At 37.5% G+C, this 21285-nt stretch overlaps 1 protein-coding gene across 4 annotated transcripts in view; it reads left to right on the forward strand.

The window, feature by feature from the left end:
- Positions 1 to 21285, forward strand: part of LOC140478876 (uncharacterized) — an 859005-nt gene that overhangs the window by 740371 nt on the left and 97349 nt on the right. For 3 of the 4 annotated variants that reach the window (XM_072572442.1, XM_072572437.1, XM_072572439.1), the window contains one exon: positions 15782 to 16047. In XM_072572442.1, coding sequence (XP_072428543.1) covers positions 15782 to 16047 — 266 coding nt within the window. Of the gene's footprint in view, positions 1 to 15174; positions 15187 to 15781; positions 16048 to 21285 lie in introns of those variants that run through there. The other variant, XM_072572440.1, reaches the window with a different exon arrangement.

Genomic DNA, 21285 nt, shown 5'->3' on the forward strand with positions numbered 1-21285 from the left:
GTACCGTGATATAGCCACTAGGGCAATGCTGCATGGGAGCACTAGGATAGACAACTAAAGGAATATGTCTGTTGATATTTGAATGCAATTTGTACATATTTTTATGGAGTGGTTTGATTTCTGAATATTTGTACTGTGGCCAAACAGATATTGTTATTGTCGGTGATGGAGAGAAAATAAAGTTGGGGAATATTAGCAATGGGAAATCCGGGGTACATTTGTTGCTATCATAGTGGGATTAATCAGTTACAGACAAAACAACCACAAAACATTTGTTATTTGCTTCCTTTCCTTTTTCCCTTCTCCTCCTTTGCCATCTGCTTCTGAACTGCACACCAAATACAGCGAACTGGGTTTAAAACCAGTACCTTATCAACCAGCACTCTTGGTCTGTTAGCAAAAATTGTATACCTCACATCTTGTGATCTACCATAATGTCTGAGTATTTATGCTGTAAATAAGTATAATAGAGATGTGAATACCCCCTGCATTGCATTTCCATTACTTACACACCGTTTTGACATTGACTTCAGGAGGTGTTTTCATGTTTTTACATGTTTTTGAGGGCTGTTGATGTCTCAAAGCTTGCTTGGTCAGGGTTTACTGCTCTGACACTTAACTCTTGAGTATCTGGATTATTTGATAAACTGGCACACTCCTGGTCCAATAGGTACCAGTTAATAAAAAGGTTGCTGTAGCTGGTTTTAAGGGTCATGTAAATCTATGACAATGTTGTGAAATATGCAGCAAACTGTCACAAATCTTGACACCCACCCTGCTATGTATCATAGGACTCCTCCAGAGTGGTCCAGTCAGGAGAAGTCTTGTTTCAACAGGTCAATAGTGTGACCTACTACAATTTGTGTGGCAGTATGGCTTTTGTTTTATGCATTCTATGCCCCACCAGAGTCATCAGCCTCAAGAGGCATCAAAGGATAACTCTTGTTTTCTTGTAATCACCCTTTTGTTTGTCACAGTAGCTCAGCAGGCTGCTGAAGAGTGATGGTATCATGACTGCTATCAGAGTGTTGAACATTGACCCCCTACATAATTCTCTAAGTATGGTCACATACAAGATTAACATTGAGGGCATGTACTCCCTTTCGGTTGAGGCTTATCTCAGAGTTTATACACAGTGTGCAACACAATGTGTGTCTTAACAAGGCAATTCTGCAACATGGGAAAGCCTGAAAACCTTGATCAGGTCATTGTACCTTGGCAAGAGAAAATTAAAGGTCTTGGAGTGCAGAGCATCTTAACCCCCTTTCCACAATAGTGGACTGCAAATTGGGAGATGTTGATTTGATTAGATTCCCTACAGTGTGGAAACAGGCCCTTCACCCCAACAAGTCCACACCGACCCTCTGAAGAGCAACCCACCCAGACCCATTTCTCTCTGACTAATGCACCCAACACTATGGACAACTTAGCATGGCCAATTCACCTGACCTGCACATCTTTGGACTGTGGGAGGAGACCGGAGCACCCAAAGGAAACCCACACAGACAAAGGGAGAATGTGCAAACTCCACGCAGTCACCTGAGGCTGGAATCAAACTTAGAACCCTGGTGCTGTGAGGCAGCAGTGCTCACCACTGAGCCATCGTGCCACCTAAAAATTCATAGCCACACTCATTCACAGACACAGGCAATATCATTCACAACCTGCTCTGTGGCTGCAGTAAATGGCAAATTTCAAAGAGGACATCCTTGTTGAAGCATCGATATTTGATATGCATTTCCTCACTGAGGTTCAGCTAAGCAGATTGCTCCTTAAGTGCCCTCGATATATGCCCTCCTTCTGATCTGTTACTTCTTTCCTGTTCCACCAGCTTGGTTTGCTTTGTATCAGTTCAAGTCCAAGGGCAATATCTGGGAGCAAGAGGTTTGTGTAGAATTCTTAAAGTCAAAATAACAGGCTGCATTATATAAGGCTCTGAATGATTTAGGCTGTAGCGAGATGAGTGGTAGATTCAGTCGAGATGTTCTGCAAACACCATCTCAACATTGAGATCATCTTACTATTTTTCTGTATACCTTTCCCAAGCAGTGTGGTGAGATTCTTGCTGGGCAGTGGCAAGTTCACAATTGACACTCGTTATTGCTTGTTAAATGCCTTGTTAACAGCTCAAATTAGCACCAATTGTGATCTTACCAAACACACTAGCCGTAGGGAAAATTAACATGGAAACCAGCATGAGTTTTGGTGGGATTTTAAATGGCCCTGGTGACCAAGACTCCACTTACCTGAGTTCTGGGGCTTCCTCCATCAATGCTGCTGCTGCCTGACTCCAGTCCCTGCATTTGCTGCCACTCCCACTAGCACTTTGGGACTTAGAGTTGCCAGTGGAAAGGGAAGGAAGCCCTCAGTCTGCTGACTGCAAATTTGAGTTGGAGCCTTCCTTATCACACTGAGACAAGGTTGCCCCTTGCTTTCCAAATAGTGAATCATGCCATTGCTGCCTCATAAAATCCTGACCACAGTATCAGACCAAAGTGTTCAAGAGTATAGTTTGAGAGAAGCATCTATCTGTATACGAAATCACCAATAACATTGGGATATTAAAAGGCACACTAGTACTCATTGGTTAATCCAAAGGTTTAAAAATTATCGATAGTTTAGTAGCTAGCAGCATATGATATAATTTTAGAAAGTACTAATGGAAGGATAACGTGAATGTAATTTTAATTCAAGAGTTATCAACTTTCTGATTGAGATAAACAAATCTACTAGTAAAAACAAAATTGAGACAACAGCAAAAGATGAGTATAAATTTGAAGATACCCATATTAAAGATCATGGGAAGGATATTGTCAGGACCATAGCTCTTGTCAAAATTTCAAGATTAGGCAAGTTGACACACCCATCAGATATATGACTTCATGTTGTTATTAACAGAATAGAGGATTGTGACCTGGACATTTTTTATTTGATCAAACGTCATAACTTCATTTGAAACATAAAAGTGAGCTAAGAAAGACAGTTTCTCCCAAACAAATATAGCAACTGTACCTCCAGTAAAGAAGGGGATGGGAAAAAAGATTCACAAAAATTACAAAAATTTACTTTGGCAAGCGACCAGATGAAGCAGCTGTTGAGAGACAGAAAGATAATAGTTGATGCTTCTTTTCCATTTAGCAGCTTTAATCAAGGATTTACAGAAGTTACAAGTAAACAAAAGATTGGCTCAGAATGCTTTGGATTAATCAAGATGTGAAGGACCATTTGTATTTTTGTGACAGATAGCAGAATAGCAAATGTCAATCGAGAAAGTTTCAGTACTAGATCAAACAAACAAGGAGGACCATAAGATATAGGAACAGAAGTAGGTCATTCAGTCCGTGAAGTCTGCACCATTCAATGAAGTCATAACTGATCAGATGGTCCTCACCTCCACTTCCCTGTCTTTGCCCTATAACCCTTGATCTGATTAAAAACGTGTTGATCTCAGCCTTGACTATACTTCATGACTCAACCTTAACAGCACTCTGAGGGAAAGAATTTCACAGATTGACTACCCTCTCAGAGAAGAAATTCCTCCTCAGTTGTGTTTTAAATGCATAAGCCCCTATTCTGAGATTAAGCCCTCTGGTCCTAGACTCCTCCTGCAAGTGGAAGCAAGCTCCCCACATCTATCCTGTCATAGAAGTCTGCAGCACAGAAGCCACCTAACTACTCTAAAATCATTTTCCAACACTTCACCCATAGCTTTTTATGTATTGGCTTGTCAAGTACATATCTAAATATTTCTTAAATATTACGAGGAGTTCCGCCTCATTTCAAATAACCTTCCCACCCATCCCCCAACTCTCTTTCTGGCCCTGCCTCCTCCCCTCCATTCAATGTCCCAGCCCTTCTTTCCAGCTACCAACTGGATTCATTCCTCCCAGTGACCAACCAAGTTGTATCCACCACCCATGTTCACCTATCACTGTCTCACCATTTCACCTCTCTCCCAACTCAAAACCCTCCCCCCTCTCTTTACCTGCAGCTCCCCTACCCCAACTTCCATTTCTGAAGAAGGGTTATACCTGAAATGTCAACTTCTCTACCTCATGATGCTGCCTGGCTTGCTGTGTTCTTCTAGCCTCCTGCCTGTCTACCACCATTACAGGCAGTAATTTCCAAATTCTCACCATGTTCTGGGTAAAAACAAATCTTCGCATTCCTTCTAAGCTGCTTTCACCCTCCCTTAGATCTGTGCCCCTGATCATTGATTCATCCACTAAGGGGAAAGACTCCTTCCAGTCAATCCTATCAATGGCCCTCACGATTTTATGTCTCAATCATGATACCACAGACTCCTCTGCTCCAAGGAAAACTGCCCCACTCTATCCAATCTCTCTTCATGATTAGAACTTTCTCACCTGGAAACTTCCTGAAAGATTTCTTCTATACCTCTCCAGTGTAATCATATCTCTTCTATAATGTGGATTCCAGAATTGCATGCACAATTCACTGTGGCTTAGCCAATGCTTTATACAGTTCCAGTATAGCCTCCCTGTCTTTATGCCCCAGGCAATAAGGGTATTTATCCATTATGTCTTCTTAACCACTTTATCCACCTATCCCAGTACCTTCAGTGACTGGTGGACATGAACACCAAGGTCTTCCCTTGCCTTGTTTGTCCTGCCCAGAAACATCACCTCACACTTAATTGAATTGAATTCCAGATGCCACTGAAACACCAACAGACCAGATAGTTCACATCCTCATATAATCCAAGGCTATCCAAACTATTTAACACCCCACTAATTTTTGGATCATCCACAAACTACTGATCAACCCTCCTAAATCATTTATATATACTACAATCAGCAAGGGCTCCATCACTGTTCCATGGGACCCCCACTGAAAAAAGGCTCCTAGTCACATAAACATCCCTTGACCATCACCCTCTGCTTCCTGCCACTGAGCCATTTCTGAATCCAATTAACCAAAATTTCCTTGCATCCCATTGGCTCTTACCTTTACTATCAATCTCCCATGCAGGACCTTACCAAATGCCTGAAACATAAGAGTTAGGTGGACCTTGCATGAAAGAGAAGTTGATGCCTGGAGCAGATCAGTCATAATCTTGTTGAATGGTGGGGCAGGCTTGAACAACTAAACTGCCTGTGCCAGTTCCTATTTCTCATGGTCTCATGTTCCCATGGGGTTTAGAACTGGGGCCGCTGCTGTTGTAATATATATTAATGATTTATACTTAAATGTAGGAGGCATAATTGTGAAATTCGCAGATAACACAAAAGTTGGCTGGCTAGTTGATAGCAAACGGAACAGCTGTTGGCTGCAGGATGATACTAATGATTTGGTTGAGTGGGTGGGCACGTGGCAAATGAAATTCAATCTGGAGAATTGTGGAATTATGCAACTGTGGAGGACAAAACAACACAAGGAATTCACAATAAATGGGAGAGTGGTACAGGATGTGAGAAATCTTAGAGTGAACGTCTACAGGTCCCTGAAGGTGGCAGGACACATAGGTAAAATGATAAAGAAGTCATATGGTTTGCTTTCTTTCATTGGGTTAGTTATTGATTACAAGAACAGCAATTAAATGTTGGAACTATATAAGACATTGGTTAGGCCACATCTGAAGTTTTGTGAACTGTTCTGGTCACCACATTGCAGCATGGACACAATTGCTATGGATAGAGTAGAGGGGAAATGTACAAGAATGTTGAAAATTGTGGCCATGAGGATATATTTGTCTGGCTGGGAATGTTTTCCTTCAAATGGAGGATGTTAAAAAGTGACTTAATTTAGGTGTACAAAATAATTATGTTGTGATCTGACATGTAGTATAAATGGTAGTAACTCTTTGATTAAAATGTTGCAGCTTTGTGCATATGTGATGGAAACTCATTAGCTGTTCTTATAATGTACGTTTAGGATAATGACTTTATGAGTGTAGAATTGTCTATAAGTTATTTTGATAAAAAATACTTGTTGATAACTTCATCTTATTGTTTTGTGCCATTGTAAATATGTTGGTGTACATTAATGTTCTTGTGTGTTGTGACTTTAAGTTGAACAGAGCGTTAATAATTTAAGATATTGGTGAATTCTTCTAATTTTACTTTGTTCTAAGTAAAAATGCCACATACATGAACATAAGGACTGAAGGTGTTATTATTTAATTACTGCAACATTTAATATATCAGTTCATGAGAATGAAAAAGAAGCCCATGAAATCAAAAAATCTCAAGAAAATCTTAAGAAGAACCAGCAAAAAAATTAACATAGCCCTGGTTCAAAGAAGCGAATCTATTTGCATCATATAAACAAAAAAGCTGCATCCAATTGTCTGACAAAACTGTGATTTTAGAATATATCATATTGAAAGTTTATTACAGTCCGACTACATTATGATTCTAGTTTCTAGTTCTGGGCATGGGAAGGATGCAAAGGCTTTGTAGAGACTTCACTAAAAATTTGCTAGAACTGATTCAGGGATAAAGAATTACAGAAAAGCTGAAGTTGTTCTCTTTACAAGCAAGAGGCTGAAGGGAATTTGATGGAGATGTATATGATGAGGAGAGTTTAGATGGAGTAATTAGAAACTTTCCAAAAGTTGAAACGTCAACCATCAGATGGCCTGGTTTAACTTTGTCAGTTGATTGGCAAGGGAAAGCTTTTGCACAAAGGTGGTTAGAGTTTGGAATACTCCTTCCTAATATTGTGAAGAATATAGATTCAAATTAGTGTATAAGAAGAAGTTGAAAAATACAGATCTAAAAACTGACTGGAAACAATTGGTGCAATTTTGGTGGGCTGAATGGCCTCCTTTTATGCTGCACTTTGCTATGCTATAGGACCCAAAGTGAATTATGAAGGCACTTGATGTAAGATGTCAAAAGATAAAAGGAAAGGCAGAATATAGTGGCCAGATACATGAGATGTACCAGGGCCTGTGATTTCTTTCCCATGGCCCTCCTCCCTCCACTACCACAGTGTGTACCATCTGCAAGATGCACTGCTGCAGAATCTCACCAAGGCTCCTTCAACAGCACCTTCCAAAGCTATGACCTTAAACCCCCTATAGACAAGGGCAGTGGATGAATAGAAGCACCACCACCTGCAAGATTTTGCAAACTTCACACTATCCTGCCTTAGAACTTTATTCATTACCTCCAGGACAAAATTCTACAACAACTTTTCTAACAGCACTATAGATAAATCTACATTATGTGGACTGCAGCATTTTAAGATGGCGACTAACCAGCACATTCTTAAGGCTAACATGTTATCGATAATAAATGGTGGCCCAGCCTGTAATATCGGAATCACATAATGAATAAAGGTAAGTGTAACTTTTAATCTGCATGCTAACTTCTTGTGCTTCACGTACAAGGACACCCAAGCAGCACTTTTCTTAGTCTCTTACCATTTATTTAATATTCAGTTTCTTGGTTGCTTTTGTGAAAATGAATAATCTCACATTTTTCACCTTTTCTGTCAATTTTTTTGCCATCTAAATAACCTATCCATATACTTCACAATCTCTTTGTATTTGCTGACAATATGCTTCCCCACTTAACTTTATACCATCAGAAAAATTGACAAATCTACAGTCAACCCCTTGATCCAAGTCATTAATATGGATCATAAATAATTGATCAATGATCTGTATCACTTCACTGGTTCCAGACTGCCACCCTGAAAATAATCCATTTATCATAATTCTTGCATCTTGTTAGTTAGCCAGTCCTCTATCCATTGTTTCACCCCCAACACCATATACAGTAGTCTTAATTTCATGTGACACCATAATAAGTGCCTTTTGTAAATTCAAATATACTACATCTACTGGTTCCCATTTATCCCTACTTGTTACATCCTCAAAGAATTCAAATATAGAAATTAGAAAATTAAGGGGTGATTTGATTGAAGTTTTCAAGGTGTTAAGAGGAACTGATAAAGAGAAACTATTTCCACTGGTTGGGGAATCACGAATTCAGGACATTGCTTAAAAATTAGATACAGGCCATTGAGCAGTGACATGAATACACTTCCGTACACAAAAGGTTGTAGAAGTTTGGCACTAGCTTTATCAAATATTATTTGAAGCAAGATCGATCATCAGTTTTAAACCTGAGATTGATATATTTTAGTTATCCAAAGTCATTAGGGGATATGAGGTATGTGACTTCAAACCAAACGCACTGCTACTCTGAATTTGCCTTGAAGGTTTTATCACATGACCTCCTGCCTCCAAAGGTTTTTGGGCTATTTTCCTTTTGGATTACTAACAGCGGTGTTCAGGAAATTAATCTTTAACTCTTGGAGACTCCTGAAAAATTTTGAAGGGTTGGCAACACTAATCCAGACCATTAAATCTTTTTCCTTTGTTGGTTATAAAGGTGATATGTCAAAAGAGTTTGGCCAATATCAACTTAGTTGCTATTGGGCTTCACTCCTTAATAAAAAGTACTCTGATGTTGACATCAATTAGCAATCCAGCTGAATTAGGTCGTAAGGAATTCCTTATGTGTTAAGTGATAAATTCATTCCAGCGGTTAAAGAAAGTTTTACCTGCATTTGACTGATTATATTTAACCTGAGAGCTTCTGCTTTCTTCTTTTCAAAAAAGCTGAAAATAAAGTATACAAGTTAACAAAAATTGAGAATTACTTTAGAAAAATGGATAAGTGTCAGCAAGGTTCACTGTAATTTCCTGCAGTCTTTCATTTTGTCTTGCATTTATTATCTTTATTACCTTGTAACAGCTAGCAAGTTCTCATGAGAAGTACATAACCATCATTTGTCATGTAATGTTATTTAATGGAAGATTTTTTAAAAATTCCATCATTGTTCCAAATCCAATAATTCATAACTACAAGAGCTTGGCAATACCTGTGCTCAAATACAGACCCAATCTGTGCATAAATATAAGATGCAGTCTAAGCGATTGTGGAATTTGAGTGCAAAAAGGGTTCAATTCTCAATCCTTTACCCTTCATTTTCTGCAATTGAGTTTCCTCAGAGCTCTCTTAAAATTATAACTAAATTTTAAGTACAGAAGAAAAAAAATCATTTTTCTTATGTTTACAATTTTTAGAATTTTAAAATATTTATCCTCATAGAGATCCTCATATTAGTTTATGTTTCTTCGAATGGATTTTTATGGTATGTGTTATAGTAAAGGTTGAAAAGCTGCCCAATTGCAGTTTCGTAAGCATGTTGTGCTTAACATACATGAAGTATATGCTGCCATTTTCAAGCATTCTTTGGGCACCATTTTTTAAATGCTGATTAATATCCAATTTGTTCTAATGAGATTTGCTGGAAATTTAGATGCAATTATATCATCAGAATAAATGTATTTTCAGACCTAACAGACGGGTTGTGTTTATGCAAGAAATTTCAGACCATGATTTCTATTTCTCAACATTAGTTTTACTTAAGGAATGCTATCACATTGATGAATACATATCTATAAGAGGCCAGAAAAGAAGATTTCAAACAATTAACTAAACCTTGAATGTTAGTAATTATAATGTGACCAAACCAGATTGTAGCTTTCCTTTTCACACATTGCAACTGAGCCTCAGCCATTACATTCCATGTGAATCAAAACCCATCTATGATGGTGGTCTAGAAACAGCAGTGTAGAGAAACAGTTTGGCAAACCTTGACCTTTTCATTGAGAACAGGTTTCATATGTCACACTGTCGCAATGCAACAGTGTTTGGAGGGCATTCTAATTACTTACGCCATCTGTACCTGCAGAATTCTCAGCCCAAAGCACTTATTACATAATTAAGAACTGTCAAGAACAAAAATTGTTACATTGTAGCAAAATAATTTCAATTCCAACAGACACAAGATTTTTTTTCCCTCCAACGTAGTGTACATTGTTAATTTAAAAATTATCCTAAGTATAGTACTCTTACTCTTTTAGTTTTAATTATGTAATTCTTAAATAAGACATAAAATCTAATTGTTTGTCTTTATTAATGAATTCAGTGAGGTAATTAGTCTTTTGTCCCACCCCATGTCAGATCGAGTTAGCTTCTCGTTCACCCCTCTTGTGTGATTAAGTATAGAAATCTATCACATTATCCATCCCTAATTTAATTTAAATAGTGCTATACAGTCGTCTGAGTTATAGACAATCATTTAGTAGCAGCAATTATAAAGAAAAGACTAAGATAAATTGCCAAGGATTATTTAGTATACTCCAGTGAAAGATAGTAGAGAGGTTATCTAATGTGATTAAATTGATCATTGATTTAACTTGTTTGATAGTTAATGTGATTAAAGTGTTCACTGCTTAATCTGTAATGCAGATCAATGTGAGTATGCCTGAAGCTAGTTTCTTCAAACATTCATTTAAGGGAAATATATTGAATCAGGTCATTAAAAAAAATGCAGCTATTTAATATGAACAGTCACCTGTAAAAGGGATTGTCTGTCCTATGAGTGCTTGTTGCTTAGAAATCACTTGCATCTTTCTTCATTATGTTTGAAGACTTCAATGTTACTAAACTCCTGATTGATCTCATAATAAATACTATTGAAACAAAATATGTGCCAATCTTTAGGAGGAAGTTTGTTTTGTATTTCTTGTACAATACTTGATTGAGCTACATGAAAATATTTATTAGCTTGAAATTTACAATGTTTTGTGTACAAGTGCCTCAAGATGGAGCAGAAGGTGAAGGGGGTGTAGTAACAGTATTGCAATAAGTCTGGAACAACAAGAAATAATCAGCTAAAATCTTGAGTAGAATGTTGGAAAGTCAATTCTTAATACCACCTTCCTTCACTACAATAATATAAATCAAGATCACTGAAATGGGCAATTTGTGCAATTCAGTCATCTGTTAATTTGAGATAATGCTGTTAAAAATAATTACCAGAATTGAAAAAAAAATGAACTTGTACACATGAACTTTCATGTACTCATTTAATCAATGGCCTATCCATTTGATCTAATCTGATTTAATCCTTGCAAAACAACACTTATTTTGTTGGACAAATAATAGACCTTCTTTCTGAGATCACATCTGGTTGTTATGATATATTGTATTTACAAAATCAATCAATCTAAGCTGAGGTATATTTTGCAAGAAAACACATACTGAAATTAGACAAACATATAATGAAAAGAATGTGTCTCCATTTGAAACTTGAATTTCACAGTAGTTGGGAGAACTCAATTGAAATAGTATAACTCAAAATTATGTGAGTTTAAGGTTCTCAAAAAAAGGTTGTTAAAGTCTCCTGGGAGAATGTCACCAATACCTACACTTCATTGTGAAATTGTAATTGACATCAATTAGTTTAGGCAGAGTATTTATAAAACAACCTTTTGAAGGACTGGACTGAGAGATTGATATCAGCCTGACAGTTACTTTGTCCCACTATCAAATTAAGAATCTGAATGACACCTGTCTATCTTATAAATTGGGTTGATCTCAAAACTATTTATTTACAGAATTTATGATAATTGGGTCTGTAGTAAAATTATAATGAAACAATATTGTTGCTTCATAAATTTAGAAATTTGCTATCTATTTGTGTTGTATTTCAAAAAACCTCGAAAATCATTAAACTACCCCCACGCATTAATTTTAAAAATTCTTTTTAGTTGTTACATTTTCCTATGGTATACTTGCAACATTTCTATGTAGCTATGTAATTTTGAGGAAGTATTTTCCTTGTAGCATGCTAACTGCAATTGTTGTATAAGCTTCTGTATTTACTTTAACATTAGTTTCTGATGTACTGTAGAAATAGAAACAGTGTTGTTTCTGTACCTACCACTTATAAAATTAAAGAAAAACTAAGAACAGTTGGCTCTTCTTGGGCCTGCCCTGTAATGGTTTATCTATAATTGGATATTATCTTATCAATACAAGTTCTTAAATTAACATTCAAATGTGCTTAATTATATTTCAACAAGCTTTTCCAATCTGATTTTTCAAATCAGTAAAGGGAAACTAAACATATTGTGAACTAAGGTGATATATAAATGAAATCGGTATACCCATTTTCATATTTCTGAAAATGTTGATTATTGCTGTGTTATGATTTCATTGGCAAAACCAGCAATCAATACTTCAGCCACAAGCCTATTCTTCACATGTGAACCTAAGCTATAGGGGCAGAAACCTGGCAATGGCAGACGGCCATCCGTTATACAAGCTGCCCATTTTGCTTTTCATTGTCTCCACTGGAAAGAAAACTGTATTGGGTGTGTATGATGGGCATTCGATTCATTGCTGCCAGTTTTCCATCTGGCACAGAAAATTACTCACATGAATCTTAGTAAACTGTTTCTTCAGAGAGGAAACATTGCAATGAAGCCTGATTCTATCTTTAGTTGATATCCACATGTTCACCTTCCAGCAGAAGTTACTTGATGAAACAAAACTTAATTGTAGTGCAGTGTTTAAATGGAGTACTTTTAAATAAATTAACCAAATGGATATCAAACTTATGCATGAACATTTGCATCATAATCTTTGATTTTCAATTTTGAATTGAGAAAGATAGTAATGTGTGGCTTACTCTGTGCATTTTCTGCGATTAACTAGTCTACACTTGTAATTGTATCCTATTCGAGACAGTACTGTAGCAGCTAATGTAAATGTAGATACCAATGCTTCAACGTTTGAAGGAATATATGCATGTATTAAGAAGATTATTCATTAACAATTACAGTTTAATGGTTTCATAATATGTAACAATATTTAGGACATGAACTGCACAACTATTAGGTCAGGTTTATAGAGAACCGGACACATAACGTTCGAAAAAGACTCATTTAAAGCCGATTAGAAGCTTGATGTATGGATTTACGACACAAAGTGTCTGCGGACCTGATAGCTCCAAGTAGTCTTTTAAAGCTCACTTTATGTAAATATACTTTCAAAAGCAGTTCCAGCGGCATCTCTGCAGGAAATGTCGATTTTCCTATCAGGTCCAGGAAATCGCGTTACGATTGTGTGAACTTTCTTCCGTTTGCCCGTTACATCCATTTCAGTGCCGGTTGTCTAATCCCTGTAAAGACACTTCTCAAGAGTATACGTTATTGGTTTCAATTTGAAGTTGCTCGCGGTGGCAAAATGTTATATGAATATTAACTAATAAACCACACAAGTAATCTCTACTGATTTAGTAATGAAACTCAGAAAAATAGATTGCGCATCATAGAAATTCGCAATCGAGTTTAAATTAATATAATTGAATACATGTACACTGAAAACAGGCTAGTCTAAATAGGCTTTTATTTATATCGGCGATGATATGTTTAGAACCGCACATTATTCCTTGCTTTGGCGGGATAAGAATCAGTAACAGCTTTCACATCAAAACATAGGTGAACTTATTTTGAAACAGTCGCACTGAACACTCAGAAACTGAATATATAGTTGGTCCAACGCAATTGTTCTTGTATCTGGAGAGCCTTGCAGCTACGAATTGACATTGGGGATGTTGCTAATTGTCAGGGGCGTTGAAATGTTACACACTTGCAGGCAAAACAGATCCATTCAGTAATACACTGGAGATGCACTGCATTAGTTTTGTTTTGAGAAACGTAAGCTTCATTGCTCAGCATTTCTGATACCAACTAAAAGTGCTATAAGATGTTGAATTGAATAGAAATGGCAACTGTTGTTGGGGAAAACGGGAAAATAAATCTGCTACCAATAATTTATAAATATTTGTCAGCTTCAAAGCTAGGATAATGAACATGGGATGTCTATCAACAGCACTTACATGTTTTAATTAAAATTTATACAGTGCGTTGATCGAACAAAAATTACCTTTATTTGAACATCTAATGATGGCCAGAAATGTTCGAGTGATAAACAGATAAAGTTGCAAATGAGGGTAGGACGTCTATTCCAATAGGAAATCATAGCAGGAACAGTTGGGACAGAAAACATTTCTTCAGACACTCTCTATTGTACACGCATAAAGAGACGTTGGTAATTGAAAATTGATTTTCTAACGCACGAAACGCTTTCATTGACGTCGAAGACAGTTTGTTATAGGTTACAAGAGTGAAATCGCCTTGGATTAAGTTATATGTCATTACGATTGTAAAATAACAACTGTATACATATGTACAAAATCTCATGCCTAGAGATAAGGCAGGAGCCTATTAATATCAGCAAACATCTTATTAAAATAGCAATTGAATGGTAGACTGGTCATTGGGAATCTATGTGCTGATTCTCATCCATTGAGTTAATATCACGGAGATATTAGTAACAGGTTTACAAGTTGATTTTAGTTGCTTGAGATCAAAAGCAATCTATTCACTGATTTGTGAAAATTCTACTAATTCTAGCATGTGTCAAGCAAATTGCAAAAACAGTATCCCATTGGAGCCGCTTGTACCTCCAACACCGCGAATAAGTCGCCGATTTGACAAACCAACTTCTACCACACAGGCTGCTCTCCTGCACCCTGAAGGTTAATTAAAGGAAGTAGTGTTAAGGTTAAAGTCATGACATCCTATTGTAATTGTAGCTTTGAGATTATGGTTGAGACATGTACTATAAACACACAAAAGGCAGAAGTCATTGGAGTGGATTACTGTCAGTCTGGAACTGGGAGAGAATGAGCTAGTAATTCCTAGAGAAAGGTAGACAAACAGAGAGTCAGTGACTAACAACTTTCCCTGCAGAGATCCATTGTTTCCGACTTTCCCTTTCTGAGGAGCTCGCTCTCAAAGCCGATAAAGACCTCAACTCAAGCCAAATACATGATCTAGATGTCAGACAGACTAAATTGATGCTGAATCCACATGACACGAAATATATTTAGTCCTTCCTTGAACAATATAGTTGGTGTGTCGATAGGCATTTTAATTAGAGTTTAAGAACCATTAAAGGTGGATGAGAAATCAGATAGTAACAACTTTTTGTCCAGTTAATTTATAGCCATGCATTGTTTAAACTGATGTATGTTTAGGGCAAAGTCCTTGGTGCCTACCTTTCGCGGCTGTTTGACGAGGACTGAATGTTACTATTGTGCTGATTGAAAAATGTTTTTTTATGAAATTTGAAAATTTCGCTAGGCAAACTATGAATATTGCACAGCTGGGAATTATACCACATGGGAATCATTTATGTTGTGTGGCTTTGTTTCACTTTTTTTTGCAGTGGAATTGGTTTCCTTTATTTTTTATGACCAATTTCTAAAGAATAAGCGGGGGAACTGGTGTGTTGTGCAGTTTTTGTATTTCTTTGATATATTTGACAATACAGTATTAAACCCACTGTCCTTTGTAACTTTTAACCGACATATGATTTAACACATGACAAGCTGGAAGGACGTAATTGTTTTATTGACACAGATTCCTTTAGGTGCAGTTAAGAGTACTTTTTACTTTAAAATAATATTTTATTCAGATAAAGAGTTTTCGTGTGACCTTGTAACGTCTTTTTTCTATCCTTTATCCAGCCCCTATTCCATGGTTTCAATAAACAGCGAAACCATTACCTCACGGCAGCTTTTGTTGGCCCTATACAACAGAGAACAAAATGGTTATTCAAGAGAACGCTTTAGATTTTATTGTGGGTAGTATGCACAAAGAGCAGTGTTATTGTATTAAAAAGAACCATCTGTAGCAGAAACAATGGCTTCAAATTATCTTGAATACCCACTGAAAAAATATAAAGCTTTTTCTTCTGTCTGTCGGTGGGGGTATAGAGCAGCGTAGTGTAACTGACTTTTGTTGTTCTGCAACCATTCTTTCTTTAAAACGTTCAGCCTTTTAGAATTTTTTTTCCATAAACGACTTTTCTTGTTCCAGGGTTTGCATATCCTCTGTGGTTATATGAAGAGGACTGTACGCGTTCGCAGGCGACCGAGAAAGCGCAGAGAGTTCGGTTTCAAGCAGACATGAAGTCGCCTGCCTGTGCTTCACAGGAAGAGAAAAACAAACCAGTGGATCTCCGGCTCTCTCAGCCCGGAGAGGTCTCAGCAGCAGCGGTACACAGCAACTCCCGCAGGCGGGATTGCGGCCGTTCGTTCCTTCTCCAGGCGATAGCAGTACGGCCAACAACCCAGACCTGTCAGGTAAGTGACTCGCAGTATTTCACTACTTGTTTTTGAAATTTCTGCTCTATTTGGGGAGAGAAAAGAAAGCTACAGCGCAGCTCTTGTGCAAAGCTTTTTTTTAATGAATGGCTTCTTTCTTGGTTCGCAGTAAAATAAGTCTAAAATGGCGTGCGCTGTCAATGACCGGGTTATTCTAAACCAAACCATGTTCTTTTTTGGGGGGAAAAAAACATTCTGTTGCTGTGTACAAGTTCCGATTTTTTTGCCCGGAAGGACGGTAGCTCGGTTGGATCATGAACCTTTAATTTGTTGATGATGCAGTATTGCGGAAGATTCGGCCGAGTATTTGCGTGTGAAAACTTCAAGGCTGGTCCCTGGCCGGGGGAGTTGACAGAACTGTTCAAATGTAGCATGTAATAGAGAGGAAAAAAAGGCCTAGCGCTTTCAGCAGCGGAGGTGGTGACCTTGAGTGAATGCCAATAAGAAATCAGGGCTGTTTTCTATTTCTCACTTGGAGAGTCCCTGAACTTTTTTTTGCTTTGTGAGTGTTGGGGGTGGGGGAAATCAGCTGACAGCACTGTAATGTACAATCGGACTCCTCTTAGTTGCAGCGATGAGGAAACAGGTCGCCATAGTGCTGTGTTTTCCCCTGAATTATTTGCTTGTTTGGGGGGGAAGGGGGTCTGCTAAGTAGAACCTCTCTCGGGCGTCCCCTAACGGTCCCTCGAGTGCTTGACAAGCACGAATCCACTGATCTTTTGGGAAAGGAAAACTGATTCTGGAACCAGTCTGATTACAAGCCTGTTTACAATCGGCTTTTTTTTTTAAAAAAAGGGAAATCAAACAACGCAGGGTTGTGTAATTAGTCATGGCCCATGTACCTGGCCACCTCAAATACCTTCTGAATGTTAACGCCCCATGATCCCCGAGTTTCCCCAAACAGTTAATAATTACTGGCATGCCCTGTGAGCTCGCCTGTGATGAATGTAAAAAAAAGTTCTTCTTGATATTTGTCATCCAATATTCAACCTGAACCCAGTAAACCAAGCCATTTCTAAGCAGATTTACTTATAATTCATGTTTCATTTACTCAGGAGTGAAGGAGTTAAATTGTTCAGAAACGTGCAATCTATTATCCAATGTCGGATTTAATAATATAGTATAGCAAATCAGAGTGGTTGAGAAGGGGAAAAAACTAATTTAAAAAATCTTGCCTGCATTATTACTTCCTCCGTTATCAAGGCGCCAACTCCTATGAAATTGGTTGAGAAACTGGGCTGGATTTTTGACACTTCGGTTAATTATACTGAAATTTAACAGATCTTTTCAGTTATAAAAAATTAACCACTGTAGGCGAAGGTTTTTTTTTAATTTTGCAGATAAAGGTTAATCTAGGGATGAATTGCAGAGCTGTGATTGACAACAGAAAAGGTGTTAAGGGGAGGTCGAGCTGTCTTATTTACGGCCCACTGCTTGCTATACAGGCTTTGTTAGAGGGAAAGCTAATTTACTGCTGATCAAAAGGAGCATATAGTTAAAAGACTAGTAATGACTGCTAATTTCATTCTAGCCTCACATCTTCAGCAAGAGTAATTAGATATGTACCGCTTAAATTTAGTTCTGTGGATAACAGTTTAAAGAGATAAATAATTCAATTTTGTTGCTAAGGTATTTTGTATCATTTACTTAGATATTAAATGTTTATGTCTTGCTCCTTGAAATTGGATGGATACCTCAGAGATAATAATTATTTATCAGATTTTAAAAACTAGAATGAAATCAATTATTTGTTTAAAAACGCTCCTCAACAACTTTTGTTTGTCGACACAGATTCACTTTTATTCCAGAATTGTAACGTTTAATGGGAAAATAAATTAAAGTTGCGTTGTCTCGATGGTGAAATTTCAAATAATCAAACGACGGATTAGCTAACGCCGTTTGGAAACTGTATATGTGTTCGTTGTGGTATTAATCTGGGAGCATTTGCTGTTACCTTGTACCATGGGCTACTAAAGATTATGGGCAATCACAGTCCCTAGTGTCTTTAATCAGAGCACAAAAACTATCCCAAACTCGGTCATTTTAGCTCTCAGGGAGGTGGCTTTCGGTTGTGCACACTTTCCATGTCACCTGCTGCATCAAATAACCCAGTTTGTCGGGTTTTTTTAGTATAAGAAAACAGGAGCCTCATCTTGTCGCTGCCCAGCACCAGCCTCAATTTCAGAGGATATTGTTTCGACACCACTTTTGACAACACGGACTTCAATCGCTACAACATTCATCATGGTTAACATATATGCATACACACTCGGAACCTCTTAACAGTGCAGTTCATGATGAATAAATCATTTTCCCAAAGCTATACTAACATCCAGCGTTAGATATGGTGCAAATAAATGTCCCCTCTGTGACCATATTGCTGGAACTAAGTTTTTGTTTCCTGAAGGAGATGGTCGAATTTTTTCGTCTTTTCCTGGTTCAATAAGTAGACAGAGTTTAAGATGTCAAGGCCATAAGTTAAAATGACAAAGCACAGAAAAGGGCCATTCGGCCCATAATTCACGTGCCATTTCTTTGAAAGTACGTCGCGCTTATCAGTGCTTGGGTAACATGATGAACGGCCAAAAATGTATACTCAAACGGTAACTTCATTCAATTACACCTAACTAACTAATCGATTAAAGATGTGGATAGTCTGTATCAAAATAATTCATATTTCTTCAACTTAAGGTGTTTATTTGAAGCAGTTTTGTTTATTGTTGAAGGCGTTAACTATTTAAATACCTTGTAAAAACCGTTACAATTTCAGATTGCGTGGATACCTTCTGAGGAACCTTTGATTTTTGCAATCTACATAAGCAAACCATGACGATAATTCTTAATGATAATTCGTTTACTCGCGATTTAATCTCCTTCAGATAATTTACTGGATATAATTGCAACAGACAACTTTCTTTGCTAAATTCATTTGGATGAACTGCAATGTATAGAATCGGACCGTGAACTTTTTTGATTCAATAGTCTAGAGCGTTGTATCAGCCAAGTCGAACACTAGACCCATGTATTCATTAAAATTGAATCATGTGTACTTAAAGGTACTTTATAATCAATTGGAATCTGGAAAATCATACCATTCAGATGCCACGCAGAGGGTTTGTTACATAAAATTATATGTCTTAAAATTGCATTAAGGCTTTCACACTTTAAATTACAGAAAAGATTCGAAGTCGGCATGCATAATGTCCCTTTGATTTATGAAGGACACTTTTGGAGAATTGTGTTGAAGTAGTAAGTCGCGGTAAAGTTATGTCTGTTGCACAGTTCAATTTACGGTTCTTTTTTGTCGGCAGAAACGAAAACAATTAGAAATGGGTAGGCAACTTTTAAGAAGTGCTTAAGGCAAGATGGTCAAAAGAAGCAATTGTCAATTTCAGACAGAAGTTGCTGGAAAAGCTCAGCAGGGCTGTGCAGAGAAATCAAAGTTGCTTCGGGTCTGGTGACACTTCCTAGGACCCGAATTTTGATTTCTCTGCACAGATGCTGCCAGACCTGCCGAGCTTTTCCAGCAATTTCAATTTTTGTTTCTGATTAACAGCATCCACAGTTCTTTCGGTTTTAATTTTGTCAATTTCAAACATTGCACACGATAAGGAAGTAGATGCAGGCATTCACGTGGGTTTCCAGCCAGATTCAGCTTTGGAGTATTACCGAATACAAAAGCCAAGAAAATGATTAGCGGTTAAATAAATTGGACTGTCGCCCACTGTAATGTAGTTTATCAAAACTGAATGATTCCTATTTGACCCGTTGTCTCCTGACGCGGTTTGATTTCTAGTGGCAGCAGTAGACGATCAGCTCCGGTATCAAACGCAGTGTTAGACCATCCATGTTTCGAGTTTAATTATAAATAAGACACTTCGGAGTGACACCGATACACTTTACCCTTTGGAGACGCCGAAAATATGTGTGCTATTTTTGAGGTGTTGGTACCACTGGATTTTTTTTTTAATTTCGCGAGGTGCCATGTATTTGACATCGGTTGTGTGATACAGGGTTGGCATACAGGATTTCCCTTTCATGTTGAACCTACCGAAATCAGTTGGTTGAAAGTAAAACTCGCCCGCTTTGTTAATTCTACATGTCAGCGATTGGGTGCGCTCGAACTTGTTGCAACCTTCAACGAGCAGCTCAGAAACTTAATAGAACGGAAAGTTTTGAGTTCGCGAGGTGATCATCATTGAAATCACGACAATTATATCGTAGAGAGATGGTGACATTTGAATTCATGGTTGACCAGGGAATAGGGACTTGCTGCGATAAAGGCGCCACTTTACCGAATAGCTGTAAAGATGAGCGACAAAATAACTAACATTTTTTTCAAATTTATGGTTAAGAACAAGATGGCGTATTCGCTCAATGACCCAACTAAAACTCTTGGATTGTCTATACTGCCAGTTTTCAGACTTGTAGTCTTTACAAAAATATGAATCGTCCAAATTGTCGTTTGCAACGGCACCACTAAAATACGGTGTCAGATGACATCATCTTTCAATTTGAGATTTTAGCACCTTTGCAATAATTAAATTCAAAGCTAAAGTAGCGTACTTGAGTGGATGAGTTGTGTTCTCTTTTCTGAGTACGTGAAATGTTTTTGGGGACTCGTATTGGGAGTTATTCTGAAGAACGGAAAACACCAGAGTGGAGTTGCTGTAATTTCCTCTAGGTTTCAAGTACCCTTGAATGAAATTGTTTACCAGAGTTAGGTCTTAAAGAGTCTGTTGCCTCCCTGTTCTTTGAGACTTACAATGCCACTTGTAAGTCCCTGAATCGTTAGCGCAGGTATTTGCCCCGTAATGATCCAAGGATTTCACAATCCCGCAGAAATCATTGGCCAATATCGCAAAGTAGTAACTCATTTCACAAACGCGATGTAAAAATGTTTGAATTCAGATCACTGGACATATGGTTTGAGTAAAGGAAGCCTCCTTTATTGATTCCATTTGCAAAAGAAGTGTTTTTTTTCCCTTGCGTAGAACTGTTGTCTACGTAAATCCTGTAGAAATGCTGTTCCCTTTTGAACTTCTACCAGGTCGTAATTTTATTATGTAAAATATCTAAACCACATTTTGGATGGTTTGTTCCTCAATTAATGTTATTCCTAACTTGTGTTTATCAATTTGCAGTGAAGTGTATTTAGTGTTAATGGCTTTGGTTTTCAGGCAGATGAAACAATTCATCTATATTTTGGTTTAACTT

This window comes from Chiloscyllium punctatum, chromosome 6 (genome assembly GCF_047496795.1).
Source record: "Chiloscyllium punctatum isolate Juve2018m chromosome 6, sChiPun1.3, whole genome shotgun sequence".
Classification (NCBI taxonomy): domain Eukaryota; kingdom Metazoa; phylum Chordata; class Chondrichthyes; order Orectolobiformes; family Hemiscylliidae; genus Chiloscyllium; species Chiloscyllium punctatum.